This window comes from Neolamprologus brichardi, chromosome 18 (assembly GCF_056152115.1).
Source record: "Neolamprologus brichardi isolate AB-2024 chromosome 18, ASM5615211v1, whole genome shotgun sequence".
Taxonomy (NCBI): Eukaryota; Metazoa; Chordata; class Actinopteri; order Cichliformes; family Cichlidae; genus Neolamprologus; species Neolamprologus brichardi.
Genome location: NC_142121.1, coordinates 564269 through 584295, shown reverse-complemented (window position 1 = coordinate 584295; position 20027 = coordinate 564269). Strand labels below are relative to the sequence as shown.

At 43.0% G+C, this 20027-nt stretch overlaps 1 protein-coding gene and 1 pseudogene across 2 annotated transcripts; both read left to right on the top strand.

Moving 5' to 3' along the window:
* The first annotated feature begins 2366 nt into the window (after positions 1 to 2366).
* On the top strand, positions 2367 to 12575 carry LOC102784602 (uncharacterized). 2 transcript variants are annotated; one of them, XM_087831898.1, is made up of 2 exons: positions 2367 to 2472; positions 11134 to 12575. In XM_087831898.1, exon 2 carries the CDS (start codon positions 11158 to 11160, stop codon positions 12250 to 12252), a length of 1095 nt encoding a protein of 364 aa, XP_087688024.1. In that variant the 5' UTR covers positions 2367 to 2472; positions 11134 to 11157; the 3' UTR covers positions 12253 to 12575. The 2 variants fall into 2 exon arrangements, with proteins under 2 accessions (XP_087688024.1, XP_006807046.2); XM_006806983.3 differs by having other exon boundaries at positions 2407 to 2472; positions 11143 to 12575.
* Positions 12576 to 14086: 1511 nt separating this feature from the next.
* Positions 14087 to 20023, top strand: LOC148097213 (uncharacterized; annotated as a pseudogene).
* The last annotated feature ends 4 nt before the right edge of the window (positions 20024 to 20027 follow it).

Sequence of the window (20027 nt, the reverse complement as noted above, 5' to 3'; positions counted from 1 at the left end):
ACTGGGACTGGAAGAGGAGGAGGCGGTCTTGTGATTCATATTTGGACTGGAATGAAGTTGAACCTGATAGCTTCTTTCTGCTGCCTGCTCTTAAACACAGCAGCTGGTTTCTGTCCGCTGCTGTCGTGTCTTGCAGACGTGCGACGGACTGGCGCGAGTTTGGGTTCGGATCAGAACTCGCCTTTAATCTGCAGAGAAGAAGAGAAACTCTTGGCTGTCTCTCAGAATTAAGATGCCTCAACTGGACAGAGAAAAGTTCTGCTCGATCTGTCTGGATCTGCTGAAGGATCCGGTGACTCTTCCCTGCGGGCACAGCTGCTCCATGCTCTGCATTAACAACCATTAGGATGGAGAGGATGTCGCCCGTGTCGCCCGTATCAAGAACCGCTACTGGCTCCACGAATGTATTAGACCAGCATCCAGTCCGTGTTTATGACACAGCGTTCCTGTCATGATCCGTCTGCCACCGTGCACTTTGATGTTTTATTATTGTTGTTACACATGAGCGTAAAATTCAGTTTTACAAAAAATCAGATTATTATTTGATTAAAGCGGTTAAGTGACGTGACGGAGCTGCTGGCTCAACTATAGGTGTAAAAACATGAAGTCACGTGTTTGTGTTTCCTTGATTTAACACGTTTTGACAGAATCTTACAGGATCCGAGTTTCTCCTTTTTATGGCAGGTAGTCTGATATTGTTTGAGCACTTCACTGGTTTATTAAAGCGTCTGTATCTTATTGTTTGGTGGCGCTACTTATTTCTTCGTGTTTGTGGAGATTTATGCTTGTGTTGTAGCGCCCTCTAGAGGACACTGGGCGCACATAAACCCTGGTAAAGCCTTCGGGTCACGTGTTGGTCTGTTTGTTACATTATTCCACTCGTGATATTTTTGTACCTCCATGCTGAAGATGTTGGATCAGAGCAGCGTCTCCTTAAACTGCAGACAGACCACAAACCCTTTGTGGGCGTAAATTCATATGATCGCGTGTTTCTGAGAATTCACAGCAGTGTTTGCAGTAATTATTGGTTACAAAGTAGCCCGCAGCCCTTATGATCTATAGATGAGTTATATGAGTTTTATTTGCACTCAGCTGAAGCAGACTTATATAAACTAGGTAACATTTATTCACAGAGAGGTCGTAGGTCAGCTGCAGCACTAAACAGGCCGAATGTTAACAGAAGCTGTGATTGTAAAGAAGCTAAGCAGACTTTGGTTTTGCAGCCCTCAGGACTGCCACAACTCCATGACTGAGCACCTGTGTGCACAGAGTTTTAAAGATCACGTGCCTTACATCGTTTACAGGAGCTGCAGCGTTATTTCAGTGTGGTACAGAGTGGACGCAGCAAGAAGGAGCTGCCCGCTGATGTCACTGCATCGCATGTGGGGCAGGAAGTGTGGTCCATCAGAGCTGAGAAGCCATTCTCCTCACTCGCGCAGGAGATGGTCGATGCCCCCGCAGTCAGGAGTGCCCGAGTGCTCCGGCTGCAAAATGTCAACACATCAAAACTCTTAGAATGTGTTGCATATGTGAAGATGCTGCTCTTCTCTGTGTCAGCCTGCTGAATGACCACAGCATCGCGCTCTGCCTCCATACAAACCTTCAGTAGAAGATATTATGAGTGCACTCTGACGCTGTGCTGCCATCTCTACACACGACAGCTTGTTGCCACGCTCTGCTGCTCTTTGTGCCCTGAGTGAAGCTAACTCAAACCTGTTTGTGTCTACGTGGATTTATTTCACATTTCCATAACAGGACATGCTTTAATCATCATCATATCTCATTAACTTTGGCACAGAGAGGTGTGCGTTTGCATTTTCAAATCTAGACGTTATGTTTTGAACTTTTTCCACCAATGAAGACTCTGAGCACGCCACAAACACATTTAATTCCTCATTTATTTTAGACCTACATCAAACAATAAAATATTATAAAGCCGTGTGTTAGTATTCATTCACATCAGACTCTTTGGTGTTGAGTATGTGAATGATCAGTAGTAGAATGGATATGATTCATTATGGATAAAAACCTGAATGAGGCCTTTTCTTTCCATTTTCTCTCCTTTATTATTTATAACACGCTGTTTATGTATTTATGGCTCAGTTTGGTACATTTAAATAGGTTTTAGGAAGAAAGAAGGACGTTTATTCCAAGCGGAACAAAGTATTTGAACATCCTGCTCCTGCCGGAACTTCAGAGCGGGACATCCGGTGGAAGTAAACAATGAAAAGGCGGCAGTATGGTTGTTCCAGCGTGAACTTTTGGAGGCTTTGTGCTGTGTGTGAGCTGTGGCAGCAACAATGCCTTCAGTTCAGTATCTGAGAGAGTTTATCAACGAGCGACTAACTGCTGCTGCTGAACAAATATTCTTGGAGTTTGAAAAAACGATCGTCCAGTACGAGGAAGAGATCGACCGTCAGCGCAGACTGCTGGATATCACCTGGAAACCCGAAATCAAGCTGCACAGGACAGGTGAGTGTCCCTCTGAGGGAGGATCCTGATCACAGCTCTGCGGGACGTTAAGTCTGCGCACAGACGCGCGTGCACCGAACAAAAGGTCTCGTGCGTGCTGCGCGGTCTGGGCTCTCTGGAAGGTCGCCAACAGCTCAGCCACGTGATCAAATATCAGCTGATCGATTTGCAGCGTACACACGTGGTAAACTGTCGCGATCGACTCCGGACGTGGCCCCTGACGTCACACTGGGTCTGTTTGATGAGCCCGTCTCCTTTCCCTGACCTGGAGCGCGAGGGCAAACTACGTCACCACCATGTTGTCTCTGTTTGTGAAAATAAACCCGGGCTTCATTAAAGCGTGGGTGAGGACACGCCCCGTGGGCTCTCAGGCAGCAGGGATTTAAAAAAGCTCTCTACCGGCTTACCTGAGCACACCTGCTCGGTCCGCCTCACACCACCTCCACCTGTTTTATAGGCGTGGGTCAGCTCCAACCAGGCGCAGATGCGTGTTGATCCTTAACTGTGGGCCTGTCAGGAAAGAAAAACCCAGAGTTATGAAGGTCGTGTAACCGTACAGCACCACCACGCCATGAGCTCGCTCTGACAGCAAACCGTGGTGCAGTCAGCTGTGCCTCTCAGAGCTCTGTGTTATCACTCAGCTCTGCCTCCACCTGAGGCTCAGTCCTCAGGTGGAGGCAGATTATCAGCAGAGTTCTCCCTGATGGCACAAACGTCCTCTCAGACAGAAACACAACCTGCGTGCTGCTGTTTGAGCTGCACGGCTGTCGGCTGCTTATTATTAGTGATGGGCAGATGAAGCTTCATGAAGCACTGAAGCTTTTCATCCAATTGGTTCACCCCAGCACAAAGTGTCTTGAAGCTTCATTTGCTCTAGTAGGACACCTACTGGACGTAAAAATATTAGTTGGCATGAATTTGAAGAGTGTGGCCTTTTGCACACAGCCTGTAAATGTCAACAACAAAAGGAGTGTGTAAAACATGTATATTGTAGTGATGCAGTATACTGTGTATATTTTTACTGGCAGTATGGAAAATGATCATTTGGAAATGCTTAAAATGGAAATGATCATTTACTGTGAGGTGTGGTTGGGGTGTGGACAGTGGTTGTGCTTTTGTAACATTGAGGTATGGACAGCTACACACTGAGGCCTCAGTCCTGCCTGTTCACATTTTATTCTGTAAAAACTAAATTTTCACTGCTTTTATGGCCTTTTTAGTGAGGAGAACATAGCTAGGATTTAATGATTTAACAAATCTTTTAAATCCTTTGTCCTCCACAATGCTAAATGGCTGGGAGTCCTCAATCACCATGCTAACCAGGTCTTCATCTATTTGAGATTGTTCTCCTGAGGAAAGACAACAAAAACAAAGCACAAATATAAATATCACACACGTCACTTATTGCATTGTATAATATTGTGATATCATTTAGTAACATTACTGCATGCTATATCATCATGGCATTTGATGGCTCACCTGGTCTTGCTCCACAATCGGTGTTTCCCTTATTCTCATGCAAAGCTCTGTAGTGCCTCAGCATGGATGAGGTGTTGTTGTTATATCCCAGCTCCCTGGCACATAGCAAACACTTCACCTTGTACAAAAGTAAAGACAGCTTAACATAAATTGTATTGCACCATCATTATTATGAAAATACATCTTCTGTAGAAATTTACATGCCTTGTTGGGAGGAATCAAATCAAAATGTTCCCACACAGGGGAGGACATCCTCCTCTTCTTAGCTGGCTCCATTCTCTCCTGACTTTCTCTCCTCACTCTCATAAACCTCCAAACTGTCTCCAAACTCTCACTAACCGCAACTCTCCATCAAACACCCACATTTTTGAATGAAGTCTGAGGGGTTTATATCGATGTCATATCTCGCGGCAAAGTTCGAACCACTTCATGAACCAGTCACGTGGTACAGCCGGGCAGCGAGGCTTCGGACGTCATCATTTTCAGCTCCTCCCATAAATGAAGCAAGCCTCGATACGCGCTTCGCGGAAACGCCCCCTCAATTACTCGACACACGCTTCGAAGCCTCGATACAGAACGTCACATCACTACTTATTATTACACGTTGTTGTTATTGTCACCATACGTAGCAGTTATTTAATCCTATTGTTTTTATCTGCTTTTTTATTTAAGTGTTTATTGAAGTTATGTATAAAATGAAATGCACATCGTTTAACGGCTTGCTTAGTTTTAAGACTCGTATAAGTACAGAGGAGCATTGTAGTCTAGGTGTGTGCACTCACTTCAGGTACTTCTCCTTCACACAGGTGTGAGGACAGAAAAACTACACATGTACAGATAAATGTAGTTTGTAACTACGTACATGCATGGTGACATTAGTACGTGTTACTATACAGAGTAAAAACATTTAAACATTTATTCCTTCAACGGTGACTATCAGCAATATCCAGTGAAGCCATGTCTCCTACTCTAAAGTCAATAAAGTTTAAAATAAAGTCTTTTCCATCTTATAAATCTGTAACGTTACATGAGTCCAGCTGGGTAATGTTGGTGGATCCTGTGTTTGCCATCTTTTGGTCAGCAACACACCAAATATTTATCTACACCCTGTGTGTCTGAGGGTGTGTGTCCTCTAGGGCTGCCACATAATTTTGATAGTCGACTAATCAGATCATCATCCATTGGACGTAAAACGTACAGCTTATTGCACCAGCAGCATCTGCTCTTATATAACTATCATTAGCTTACAGCTTTAAGTGTTTAAGGTATGTGCTAACTAAAAATAAAGACAAGATGATAGTTTATTACATTTTAATGAAATTTGCAGATTGTTTTGGTGAAGTTTAATAAACTCCTTGCTATCTAAAATATAACAGGACACCGGAGTAAATTCTGGAGCATCTCACACTTCTGATAATCAGCTGTCTGCTTGACGTTTATTCAGCTGTGTAAAAACTATAACTTTAATCTCAGCCAAACCGATTTACTCAGGAACAAATAAAATACTGAAAAAAGCCAAACAATAACATTTTTAAGTTATCTAAGTGACTTATATATCATGTTTAACCTGAGTAGCGAAAGACGGCGGTGGGTTTGAAAACGATTAGCCGGGAGTCCGGTGTTCTCACGGCTCTAGTTAGCCTAGCCCTCGGCTAGCTATCGAGCTAGTGGGTAACAGACGTCTCCGAAAACGTCGGAGCGCTTTTGAAAATATGTGGTGTCTTGATAAACTGAGCAGATATTTGAGGTTTACACAGCTACATTCTCGCCTGAAAATATGTTAAACGTTTATTTTGTGACCCAGAAAGAATAATAAGAGTAATATTAAAACTAACTAGCTGCCGCCATTGTTGGAAACTGAGCTGGGCTGCGCTATGAATTCTGGGACACAGCTTCTTCTTCTTCGGGTTTAACGGCAGCTGGCATCCTTGTACATGCAGTGCTGCCATCTTCTGTTTCAGTCCGTTATTACACTCTTAAATCCTGCTACTTATTCCTGCGTCTTTTGGGATCTTACAAAGCTTCAAACGACGCGTCGACTATTAAATCAGTCGTCGACGATTTTGATCGTGATCGTGACTAGCCGATTAATCGTGTCAGGCCTAGTGTCCTACAAACATGGATTTGAAATCAAAGAGTAAATATGTGATAAAGATGTTTGTATCACTTTATGAACGTCTCTGCAGCAGTTCTTAATATTCTTACAGTCCCAACACACATGGTAGTGGTGCGCTGCCTCGTAGCCACAGTTGTTGTTGAAATCATGAAGACTTTTGTATATTTGTGAGATCACAGCTTTCTTAGTTTCTGACCTTTCAGCATTTAGAAAGAGTTGGATGAACGGCCTCGCTGCAGTGGTTTTTGGTCTTTAATGTTTCGAGTATAGAAGTTTCTTAGCTGGAGATGTCTGTAGTGGTCTCGATTTTCTAAATGAAATGTTTGCTTTAAAGTTTGGAAACTTCATCTTCCTTCACAACGCCACATATGGAGTCCTTTTTCTATCCAGTTTTTGAAACTAGCATCTATCTGATTCTGAATCATATGCACACATTTTGATATTTTGTACACTTCTCCAGCTTATTTTCTTTTATCACCATTTTACCCTGTAGAGTTGTGTCTGCCAGCACTGCCTGTACATGCATATTGTTGTTCCATATGATGGATCCCACCAGTGCATCATTGCTCAAGTCTAATATGTTTTTGAACGCGGTGGGCCCAGCCATTGTTCTCTTTTAATGTTTTAGAGCTCGTTTTATCCTGTTCAGTAAAATCTTTGTGATTAATCCTGAGTGGGAGGCTCTGAAACACTGAAACATACAGAAATCTTTTGCTGGTTTCTATTGTAGAGCTTATGCTCGGAGGTATGATCCTGCCTGGTTGTAATTTTGTTTTCCATTTCAGTGGGTCTGCTTGTTTGGGTTTTTAACATGGACATGGACCTCAGTTTACATCCTGTCGTTGGACCAATGTTTTTGAGTTCTTTACCTCAGGCAGGGACTGCTCGGGTGTTTTGAAGTATAAAAGTACATCATTGACATTTAACACCTGTGATTTTTCTGTTGCAGCAAAGAGACGAGGCACAGCCATGTCTCACTCACCTCTCCAATGTTAGACGTTGAGGTGACCATTAATCTTAAGCCTTGCAGCTGGAGTGTCATATAATGCCTTTACATTGGTTTTAATGAGCTGGTGATGAGCAGATTTCTGCAGTTCTCTGTATCAGCACTGCCAACTAACAGAGTCAAAAGCCTCTTCAAGGATCCCAGCCCGCTCTGTGTCGCTGTCTTGTATCCTCCTGGGTTTATGTTCATGTTGAACGCCAGCTTGATCTCCTTTTTTGTGCATTGATGTTTCTGTGCCAATCATTTATGTCTTTGTCTACAAAGTAGCATCTGTTCAGTCTCAGAGTGTATCTGAAGTTCATTTGATTTCTTGTTTTAGTGTATTCAGATTCCGGTTCAGTGCACGGCTGTTTTCCAGCTCTTTTTGGGAATCGTGCCGTTTTTCCTGCTAAACTTTCTTTTTCCTTGAGGCTGCTGCAGTCGTTTTATCTTTGAGGACACCTCTCCATTATCATTTTCTTTCATGTACTTTTGAATTTCATTGCTCATTTCTTTCCTGAGATTAGCATCATTAGGCTAATCTTAGGCTGGGCCTAAGTGTCCATGTTGTTTCTCTTTAGTTTCCCTCTAAGTCGACTACAATATTTATCAGGGCGCATTCGCTCAGGTTCCGACGTCCGACTCAATAGTTCTCGATCTGTCCCTGCGCTGGACAACGAAATGGTCTATTCTGATATGATGAGTGTGGAACAGGGAACACCAATCAAACCCACGCCCTCCATCAGCTCTTTCACTTTTTACCGGTGGTTTTGTTGGAGCCTGTTTGTTTGGGGTTTAAGTGCATGTTCAGACCTCCACACACCTTTAGACTGGCTATTCATCAACTTCTGCTTGTAAAAAGAGAAAGTACTGCAGGGTGGGATATACACACCTGTAACTGCCTTTTACTATTATTTTGGTTCTTACTGAGGAGATTTCCTTCAGCAGACCTGGAGCTCGTCTCTGCTGCTGCCTGATGCTCCATGCTCGCTGGATCAGCTGCTCCACAGGACAATCAGATAATCATGATCGAAATAAATCCTCCAGTTTGTTGCCTTCATGTCTTTCTTAATCCGTGACTGAGAACCTTCACAGACGTGCTTCAAGCAGAATTTCGTTTCGTAGTGTGAAAGGTGATCACTATCGATCTGAGTCTTTCGGTGGAGGCGGGCTTGGAGGCGAGCGCTCTGTGTCATCGCTCAGTGTCCGGTGGACTGTCCGGGTTTTCTCTGAGTTTCTCCACAAAACCTCCCCTCTTCATTTTCTGTGACATTATACATCCTAATATTGTCTCTCCTGTCGAGCTTGAGCTTTGAGCACATGTTTCATCACCTGCTCCAGTATTTGAGCTCTGCTTTCGCCTGCTTCAGTCCGCTTTTCCACCTCTCCGATCCTCCTGTTAGTCTAAGACATCTAAGGTAAAATTACCTTTTATATCTTTGAGCTGTGTGTTTTGCTCTCCTTTTGAAATTCTTGAATTTCTTGTAAGATTTTCTCCGTATTTACCCCAGCAGGTTGGTTGATGTCTGCCTCATGTTGTCTTCAGCATTGCCAGCACACAGTAGGCCCACGAGTGCTCATCCATTTACTGCGTCAGGTTCTTTCTTTTCCAATCGTTTCCATTTTTCCTGCTTTCAGCGTTTTTAACATCAAACAGGTTTTAAACCTCAGTTTGCAGGTTTCTGTTTTTGATCGGAGGAGGTGTGTCTATGCGACCATCATGAGAGAGGGCGGAGGAAGCCCTCATCGTTTGTTTTCATTCCTCCTACGTGTCATGCAGCCGTCTGCCACCAGGTGGAGCATGACTGTCCAGAAACACTGTCAGAGTCAGAGAGACTATTAATCCTTTAAAGCCGGTTGGAGCAGCACGCTCTGTTTTGCGTAACTATTTTTAAATCCCGGTAGCTCTGCAACCACGTGAGCTAGCGCAATAATTTTCTTTGCATATGAAACCGGAGGAGTTGTACTTACATCTTATGCCATCAGCTTGTCCTCGGTCACAGTTTCCTTCCACATATAGCTTTGCAAAAACTGCATAAAAAGCACTTGCAGCAACAAAAACATAATATTCCAGAAACACGCTTTGCCGATCCGATCAGCTGTTTGTAACACTTCCTACATTGGAATAGACGTCAGCGTGAACTATCGCATGTCCTCCATGACCTGCCCGAAACCAGAAGTGACGTCATTTCGCGGTAAATGTAGTTTGTTTTTTTTTTTACCATCAGAGCCTCATGAGCCTATACTGGTGTTTTTAAAAGTTATGTTTGACTTTATGACTTTCTGTGTGGTTTCTGGGATGCTTAGGACTCATATTGCACTGCTGGAAATAGTTTATTTTGATGCATATGCTGCTTTTTTGCAAATTTGCACTATAATATTTATTTTCCTTTTTCCTGCAGTATATAAAAATTGGTGTATTACAAAAATAAAAATATGAAGACACTCAAAATAAATTTCCTGTGGTGGGAAACTATTTTGTGCAACTTTTTTGTATTTACAGTTTTGAGGGATAAGCCTCTTAAATTTCTCTAACTAGAAATATATGTTAAAAAAACAAAAACGATTTTCAATTTTTTTGTAGTTTGTTGCACTTTTTTGCAATTTATGTAATTACTATGCACTTAATGCAGACATATTATTAAAATCTGTAATGGTTGTATTGATGTATAGCAACTTGAAATGTTCCCAAAAATGGCTCCACAGCATGTAAACATATAATATCAGCTCTGGCGGACTTGGTTCTATGGCAGGTCTTAAAGGGTTAATCCCAGAGGGAAATTGAGTTGTCATAGCAAGAAATATATAACCAACAACAAGCGCTCGTATAAAACGAGAGTAGAGGCAGAGATATTGATAACTATGAGGTGTGACGAATCCCGTTCCACATGTGTGGATCTGACACCAGTGGATGAATGACAGCAGCAGAAGCAACGAGCTCCTGTTCCTTCACACAGCCAGGCTGAAGGAACCTGCTGCAGAAACTGGGGGGGGAGCTTCAGAGCTGCACACACTGAGCCGGCTCAGACTGTAGGCAGCGTCCGTGCTGGCAGACCTCGCCAGCTTCTCATCCAGCTGGACTCCCAGATACTGACAGGATGTGACATCAGTGCCACCGAAGCAGGCAGGCGAGGGTCGGGATCTGTTGTTGTTGTTTCTGTTAAAGGCACAAGTGGAGGCCATCATTCATCATCATTCATGGTGCGCGGCACAATACGCCACGCTGTGTCATCGTCTCTGTTTCAGATGTTACGTGTTTTGTAGGAACTTTCATGTCTCGTGTATATACGGCCGCTTTATTGTCCACGTTGTTCTTCAGTGTTCAAAGGTGCCGCACGCTCATTAAACGAGTGATGTCATTAAAGCTGATTAGACGGTTTTTGGCGTTTTCCATGAAACGCAAAAGCAGCACATGTTCCAGACATTTCCACGTCTCGCACGATTTAAAGTGTTTGTCCTCGTTCCTGATGTGCATCTTTCAAACACAAAGCGTCCGGGTCGAGGCGTATCTTTCACAAACGGGGCGATATATCTCCAGATGTTCTGGGCGTGCGTTCCTCTGTGCTGTTGGACGACCACGCAGCATGTGCGGGCGTTCCCTTTGCAGTGACAGGAGGACGCAGCAGCTTTTAAACCAGTACTGTGCTCGTGCTCCAGGTCAGGTCCTCCTCTGTGTCACTGGGATTGTCTCATCCTCAGAATTGATGATGCTGTTGCTGGACTGGGTGGGGGTGTGGGTGTAAAGGGTGGAGCACAGCCGCATGGGGAGCCAGCGTTTAGGCTCGGGTGATGCGGGGCCCCGCTCGTCTACCCTGGGAGCAATCACACAAAGTGAGGCAGTGAGGGGTCGTCAGCTGGTCTGTGACCAGGACATGAGCTGACGTCCACAAAGAGCAGCTCACCTGAGGACGAGGGAATCCCAGAAATGTATAAAAGACGACGTGTTGAATTGAACAAATCTGTTTTATCCCGCGGCAATGAAACCGAAATAAAGATGCTTTGTTTTCAGACAACAACTATACGTTTATGTGTGTTTGTAGTTTGAACTAACGTTTTCGTGGTTTGTCTCTCTGTCTGTGAGGAGGAGCAGCTGTGTGACCTGAAGATGAACTCCAGTGAGGACCAGGAGGAGCCGACGCCTCTACACATTAAAGAGGAACAGGAGGAAGTGCGCACCAGCCAGGAGGACGAGCAGCTCGTCCTGAAGGAGGAGGCCGACGCCTTCTTGGTGACTGCTTTTGATGACAGTGACCACAGTGAACCAGAGGCTAACGGTCACCAGCTTCACTCTGACGGCGCTCCCGGCAGCTCTCCGGTGTCAGAGAGTCAGCGTGACGCCGACTCGAGTAAAAAGCCGTTTAAATGTAATGTTTGTGGAAAAGCCTTTAAGAAAAACTCTTACGTAAAGGAACACCAGAAAATCCACTCGGGCGAGAAGCCGTATACTTGCCAAACATGTGAGAAGAGCTTCACTCGGAGGGCTCACCTGTTGGGTCACATGAGAACCCACACGGGCGAGAAACCGTATTCCTGTGAAACGTGCGGGAAAGGTTTTACTCAGAGCAGTCACCTGCTGAGCCACATGCGGCTTCACACAGGTGAGAAGCCATACGCTTGTGAAATATGCGGGAAAGGTTTTATTCAGAGGGGTCACCTATTGGTCCACGTGAGAACGCACACCGATGAGAAGCCGCACACCTGCGAAGAATGTGGGAAGAGTTTCCGATTCAGCGGCACTTTGTCGGTGCACATGAGAACGCACACGGGCGAGAAGCCGTACTCCTGCAAAGCCTGCGGGAAAAGTTTCCGTCAGAAAAAGATTCTGTCTGTGCACATGCGCACGCACACGGGCGAGAAGCCGTATTCCTGCGCAACGTGCGGTAAAGGTTTCGCTCAAAAAAGCGATCTGACGATCCACGAGCGCACGCACACGGGCGAGAAGCCGTATCCCTGCAAAGCCTGTGGGAAGAGCTTCCGCCAAAAAAACATCTTGTCCGTGCACATGAGAACGCACACGGGCGAGAAGCCGTACTCGTGCAAGAGCTGCGGGAAAAGTTTCCGTCAGAAAAGCATCCTGTCCGTGCACATGAAGACGCACGCCGGTGAGGAGCTGTTTCCCTGCGGCGCGTGCAGCGCCAGTTTTCCGTCTAGTCGCAGCTTGTTGGAGCACCTGGACACTCACGCAGGTGAGGAGTCGTAGCCTGGAAAGCTGCAGGTCGGAGCGGGGTGTTGGCGTCTGCCTCCCGCCTCGACTTTTGGCTCCGACGGCAAAGGAGCTCGTCAGCTCGTGTCGTTCACGCAGCCGTTTTCCTTCGTCCATCCAACCCTAACTGTACCAACGCGCTCTGTTCCTGTCTTGTTCTCATCTACGGTTCCTGGATTCTGTCGATCCTCCCAGTTTCATTTTACCCTTCGTGTCATACTTACGGTAACTTTGTATCATTTTGGACTTTAGAGGTGACACTAACAAAGTGTAGATTGTTGTTAAAGTAACCTGTATAAATAAAGTTCCTTCTAAATTGTGATCATGTTTTTCTTTTGCCCTGTTTATGAGATAAGAGAAAGTTTCACCCTCACCTCCGCGCACTCTGAGAGAAGCCCTACCCCTGAACGATTATTCATATCTGAGCTGTTCCACACGTCACAGCCACAAACTTAAATGTGTTTTATGTGACTGGTAAACAGAATAGAGCTGAAAATGATTGAGCAGGTTCACATGTTAGAATGTCAGAGTTCAGACATACATGGATGCTCTCCATCCACTGACTGAACTCAATAACATCGACTGACCTGCTGCGGCGAGCAGCTGGAATCTCGTCATTGATCCACAACAACAAAATGACTCGACTCAGTTTATTTATGGTTGTTTTTGTTCACTAAAGCTCGTCTCCACGTCACCAGCGTTAACCCTGGTTTCTTCTTACTGGGGCATATCACCATGGTAACCTACTCTGCAAACAGCTTTGAGATCAGCAGGTATGAAAATGCCTACTGACCAATCAGAGCTCCGGAAAACGCCACCATTCCTGGAAGATCCCTCGTAGGAGGTCCAGACGTTTCTCTAAAGTCTCGTGTTTCTGTGACGAGCCTCTGGAGGAAAAACAGATTCTCAGATTCATCCTTTCTTCTTTTTTCCTGTTGGCTGCAAACAGCTTTCTACAACTGTTAATATGTGACCTGAAACAGGATCGTTTGTGCCCGTTAAGTCCTGTGTTTGAATTCTGTTTTTATTCTTTAGTCGGAGCTCGATAAACAGCTCTGACGGCGCGATGATAAAGCTGAACTAAATCAACGGCTGTGGGAATAAATCAGAGCGTATGAATACTGATGGTTTTCTTTTAAATGGAACATTTGGGTTTTTCTGTCGTCTGAAAAGAGATTAAACTCCAGAAGAAGTCATAGAGCAGAAGATATAATCTCAGTACTGAGGTTTGGTCATACAGTTTATATCAGCGGTCTCCAACCTTTTTTGTGCCACGGACCAGTTTGTGCCCGACAATATTTTCATAGACCGGCCTTTAAGGTGTCGCGGATAAATACAAAATAAAACTAGTACAGAAAAAAAGAAGATTTATTCATAACACCCGTGAAAAGACCCAGGAAAACCGAGTTAACGATAAAAACGATGACAAAATAACGCTGAAAACCAGATATTTCACACCTGAGCCTCAACTCTCACGGACCGGTACCGGTCTGAGGCCCGGGGGTTGGGGACCGCTGTTTTATGTGACACTAAAAAGGTGTGAATCATCTTAGCAAGTAATGTTAGAATGTGGTTAATATAGATGGGAAAGGCAAATCTGACTTACAGAAAAATAGAGTTCAATTATGGATAAAATAAATATTACAAAGCGACACAGGTGATGTAGTTTCAGGGTTTTAAGAGCAACAGGTGTTTTTATGAGGTGTAAAAGCTGTTCTCATCCAGAAGGTGGCGGTAATGCACCGGAAGTTGAAGAAGAGCTGCCGGAACTGTGAGGACGAACATCCGGTGGCTGGACCGTTAGCTTTGCTCCGGTGTGAGTTGAGTGTGTGAGCTGTGTCAGCAACAATGCCTTCCGTTCAGTATCTGAGAGAGTTTATCAACGAGCGACTAACTGCTGCTGCTGAACAAATATTCTTGGAGTTTGAAAAAACGATCGTCCAGTACGAGGAAGAGATGGACCGTCAGCGCAGACTGCTGGATATCACCTGGAAACCCGAAATCAAGCTGCACAGGACAGGTGAGTGTCCCTCTGAGGGAGGATCCTGATCACAGCCAGGGCCGCGCAGACTGCTGGAGATCACGGCAGGTGAGCCTTGGCTCCGGTTTCCTCTCGGCTTTTTTCCAAAACCTTTATTAAAAACAGTATACAGAGAATGTGCACGAATTAACAAGTTACATACGTTAAAATAATTTTAAATAGCACAAAATCGTTTTAAGTGATCCACGAATCAATCTTGTGTAAGATAGAGTATCATTATAGTGGAGTTTAAATTAGGGTTTGGCTGCTGTTTTTGTGGAAATAAAATGTAGCTAAGATAACTAACAAATTTATTGTAAAGTATATATCACCTTCTTCTTTTGCCTTCGAAATAAACAAAATCTAACATTTTCCCGTTTCAGAGTAAAGTGCTTGTAGAGATGTCCAGTGATGAATGTGTGAACAGGTCAGAGGTGCTGCTCAGTCTCAGGATGGCTTCATATTTATGTCCCCTTTGACCTTTGTCATGTAATGATTAGCAGGATAATATTTATGAAGTATTTTAAATGAAACTTATTTCACTCTATTTGTTCCCAGATACTTGTTAGGAATTTTTCTCGTTAATGTCACTGACGAAGGAATTCCAATAAGAGATTCTCTCTGGAACAAAGCACGAATGTTCGTATTACCAGATTCTTCCAGTGTGTGAACCCACAGGTTGAATACCTGTAGATAGCATTATAATACACGCAGGCATCAAATAATATGACATATTCTTTGGATGTGGCTGGAAATTTATAAGTGTTTAAAAATTCTGGATAAGACATAATCTGCCCATTAGGATTAAACAGCTGTTTCACTAAAACAATCAGTTTCTCAACCCACCTAGAAAAAAATTATGATTTATTTTTATGCACTATGTTCCTATTATTCCAGATTAAACACGTATGGGGAGTAAAGTTGTTTATATAGAAGGGACCAGGCTAATAGAACTTTCTGGAAGCTTATCTATATCATAATCACAACCTAAGACAAAACTTAGACCCCCAAACTTAGAGAAAATGTAGTCTCCAGATGGAGACCTGATTTTTAGGAAAATGTTTTGTCTGGTTAATCTTTAATGTATTGTTTAGAGCACCGTGTTCATAGTCATTCATCACTACACTCCTGCTGACGTGATGTGTCCCGTTTTTCCAGAGGAAGTTGAAGAGCATTCGGTCAACATCCTTACAAGTTTTTCCGTCCACATGCAGAGAAATTGCTGCATAAGTCAGTCGAGACAGACCTTCTGCTTTTCAGAGCAATACCCCCCTTTAAACTTAAATCTCTCTGCAACCACTGATTTCATTTGGTTTGAGATTTTTTAATAATTGGGGGGGAAAACTTTTCAAATTCTGTTGTTTTTGTTTTTTTATCTTTGCTCATCAGACCTAAATATGCTTCATTTTTAACTGTAATATTACAAATACTCTGAACATTACACTCTTTGACATTTATTTAAGTTTAGCATCAATCCAGACCCTTCTGAGACATCCTGTAAATGTAAAGCAGTCAGCACCTGGCTGGCATGTTTAAGAAAGGTTGTGGTATCATCTGCCAACTGACTGCTGTGTTTATGCCCTTCACAGGGCTGTTCAAAATATGAGAGGCAAGAATTTGGGTGCAAAGTAAAAAGAGATCTGCGCTGATCGGCCTACACCTCGATTGAGACCAAAACGAGAAGTGGTGCCATTTTTCATTCTAACACAGCTATTTGCACTGGAATACAGAGTTTTGATAGCTCTGCAGAAGATATCACCAAAACCACATTTCTGAAGTGTGAGAAATATAAACTCAAAAGCTTTATAGAAGTCCAGGAGAAGGATCAATGAGTCATCAGATGCTGAGTAGTCCAGAATATCCCAGACGAGTCTAATATTATTGGAGATGAGCCTGTTTGTCATAAATCCAGACTGTGTCTCGTCTACAATATCATCCAAAATACATTTAATTCTTCTAGCTAGCAATAGAGCTCAGGGCTCTAGACTAACTTTTTGACATGGGCGCACCGGTACGCCTAACTTTAAAGGCACAAAAGTTAGGTGCACTCAAATTTTTCAACCGCATCACTTAACACCGTAGTTTTACATGTGCACTTTCTTTGGCGGGGAAGTCCATACAGACAATATTAATTTCTAAATTATTAACTAACAAACTTGTGCTTAAAGTGCTTTGTCAATATTGTAGAAAATGTTAAACTTAATCATCATCTCGGCTCCTCTGACGACCTGTTTGCTGCTGAAAGGCAGTGTTCGAGGGGACACTTGGGCATTTATTGCAGCATATAATGTGTTTCCTGGATACACTGCTGCTTTTTCAGCATTCAGAGATTGATGGCACCGTGTCAGAGCTGGCTATGAATTTCAGACGGATCAGGCCTTAACTTAACAGAAAAGTTATCAATCGTTCTTTTCATCTTTTCTTATTACAGCTACATCCACTTTTATCGGGCCTAGGCTGCTCACTGGGGCTGGGTATCATCACTGATTTCTATAATCCATTCGATTCCGGTTCTCAAAGTCCTGATTTGATTCAGTTTAGCCTCAGACAGTCAGAAATATTATAATTCTGATCATTTATCAGCACTGATACATGTGAGACTTCATCAGAGGTGTGAACATCACAGCAGATGCCTTTGTGTGAAAGTAACTGAGAATAAAACAGAAAAACATGAAGGAGAGTTTCCTGGTCTGGCTTTTTATAGCAGATAACCTTAAAATATTCTACAATATTCTGCAATTTTGCATAATTTTAAGAAGTTTAAATTTCTTCAGTATTGAACAGCAGAAATTAGGCTTTCTTGTCCGAGGTCATTTAAGTGAAAAAAGAAAAAGACAGCGCTGTAAACAACGGTAGACTGGTGGGTAATAAGCGAATGATATATTATTAGCCTTGTCTATAAAGTGTTTTATAAGGCGTGTAATACGCTCTTTCTCTTTGGAGCTTTTCTCTGCCTTTGACATCTTTTATCTTCTCACATGTAAAGTCCGCCATTCTTCTGATTCCGGCAAACGCGAGGTCATCCATTCTTTCGTTTATTAGCTTTGATAGTTTCAGCAACATCCACGCTATCTTCCTTTGAGTGCAGCGCTTTCTTTGGCGCCGGAGACTGGCTGGATGAGACGGGTCAAGGTGGAAACTCGCCCATCACATCCTCAGTTATTGGGAGAGGTAGTGAAATAGCCGAGTAGTCACGGCACTTGTTAGTTTACCGACATGGCTGTTTGGCTAGCATTAGCCTTTAGCAGTAGCTTTGTGCTAGCCGAGGGTCTTTTATTATCACGCTGTGACATTTTGGCGCTTTATTCATCAAATTCAGCCCTTTTCCGGATTAAATACCGAAGAAGCTTCTAAAGTCTGAATTGACATGATGTTCCTACCATATTATAAGCGTACGTTTGCTAAGCTCGGCAGAGAAGTTTATTGTTAGAACAATAAAGTTTTTACATTATAACATGATGTAGCTTCTGTTTTTTGTTTGTCTGGGTGGCAGCTCGACACTTCTCTCATGCAGCGCTTTTCACAGATAAAAATCATAAAGTGCTTCACAATACTGGGAATCAAAATACAACAAATAACAATGTAAAACAATCAAATACAACATAAAAATAAAAAGTAATTGAAAGCTTGTCTATATAAAAATGACCTGAGTTAGTAAAATTTAAGCCTTAATCCAATGAAAACAGGTGAGTTGTAACAACATCGTCCACCATACAGGAGGATGTTGTATCTGTAGCAACCAAACCAGTTTCTGCATCGGGCTGTAAACATATGCATTTTACCAGGGGATTCTGGTAAAACACAGCAAAGTTTATTTGCTGTGTTTTTAATCATGTCTCTTCTTTCATTTGTTGTTGACACTCCAGACGTCCAACAGGAGCCTGTCTGTAAGGAGGAGGAGGAGGTTCTCCCTGAGCAGCAGCTCTGGAACCAGGAGAGGAGCTCCAATGTGGACCAGGAGGAACCAGAACCTCCACAGGTTAAAGAAGAACAGGAGGAACTGTGCAGCAGTCAGGAGGGAGAGCAGCTGGGACTGAAGGAGGAGACGGATACCTTCATGGTGACTGAAACCTATGAGGAAAGTGACCACAGTGAACCAGGAGGAGACGGGGAGCAGCTTCTCTTTGAGAGTTCTGTGAACAACAACAGCAAAGATCAGCGAGCAGAACATTATAAAGAAGCAAGATCAACCAAAACCGTAGAGTCAAAAAAGAAGCATCGGAGTAACAATGGAGACGGCTCAGTAATGTCAAAGCGCGAGAGTAACACAGGTACAGGTGTGAAGTCTGTAAAATGTTACATTTGTGAAAAAACTTTCAAGAAAAAATCTCAGATGCAGATACATTACAGAACGCACACAGGCGAGAAGCCGTATTCATGCAAAACATGTGGGAAACGATTCAGCCAAAGCTGCCATTTATCTGTTCACATGAAGATCCACAAAGGGGAGAAACCGTTCCCCTGCAATGTATGTGAAAAAACCTTCCGAGACACACTAACACTGAAATATCACATGAGGGTTCACACGGGCGAGAAGCCGTACTCATGCACAATTTGTGGGAAAGGTTTCTGTCAAAGTAATAACTTAAACATCCACATGAGAACACACACGGGCGAGAGACCTTACCCCTGTCACATCTGTGAGAAAAGATTCATTGACTCGTCAACACTTAAGAGACACATCAGAACTCATACAGGTGAGAAGCCGTATGTTTGCAAAACATGTGGGAAAAGCTTCATTCAGAAAAATATTCTGTCTGTCCACATGAGGATCCACACAGGCGAGAAACCACATCCCTGTGAACTCTGCGGAAAAAGCTTCCGGTCTCGTGAACTCTGGTTAGTCCACGTAAGAACACACTCAAAGTAGTATTTCTGTGAGACTTGTGGGAAACGTTTCAGTGATCGTGGTATTTTTACTGCCCACATGAGAGGGCACTCAGGTGAGACGCTGTAGCTGTGGGAAACTAGAAAAGGACTCACGTGTAGCAGGTTCTTATTTGGTGCATACATTTTTCAAAGTAGAAAAGAAAAGCTGTCCTCATACTGAAAGCACCTTTGGACTGTGCTTCACTGTGATTATGTTAATGACATGTGCCAACAGGATAGAGTTCATGCTAATGGTGAGGTGTCAAGCTGTCCTTTGAATTCTTACAGAAAAGCATCTCATTAAGTAGTAATTTATTTATTTTTTTGGAAATTGTCTATGCAAACTTTTACAGGAAACAGGAAGTGTGTTGTTGCCACGGATTCGTCAAATTATACTGTGAGCTGTTTCTTTTCATTTTGAAAAATCTAGTTCAGAATAAGTTGTGAAGTTTGTTTTTGCTGTTTAGCGTTATATTTATAGGCCTGCAGGGTTCAGGTCTGTGGTGTCCTCCTCTGTCTTGTGGCGGACATTTTTTTTATTTTTTTTTTACTGGCACAATTTGTGGGCCATCTTATTGTGACACCTGATTGTTCTCTTGTTTAGTTATAGCAGTATTTTTAAATGGTTGTACACAAATTGCATTGCATTTTTAGATAAATAGTTGTTTACAAAATTTGTGCATACGTTTTCAACATGTACAATTTATATTTGCATTTCAAGTTATGAAAATAATTCATTAAACAGGTGTGATTTCTATAGTAAAAAAATATAACTACTGCTAGGATTTTGTGTTTTTGTTTTTTATGATTTCAGATCAGTTAACACAGTATGTCAATGAAAAAATAACTGTAAATTCAGAACCATGAGGTTGAGCTGAAGAGA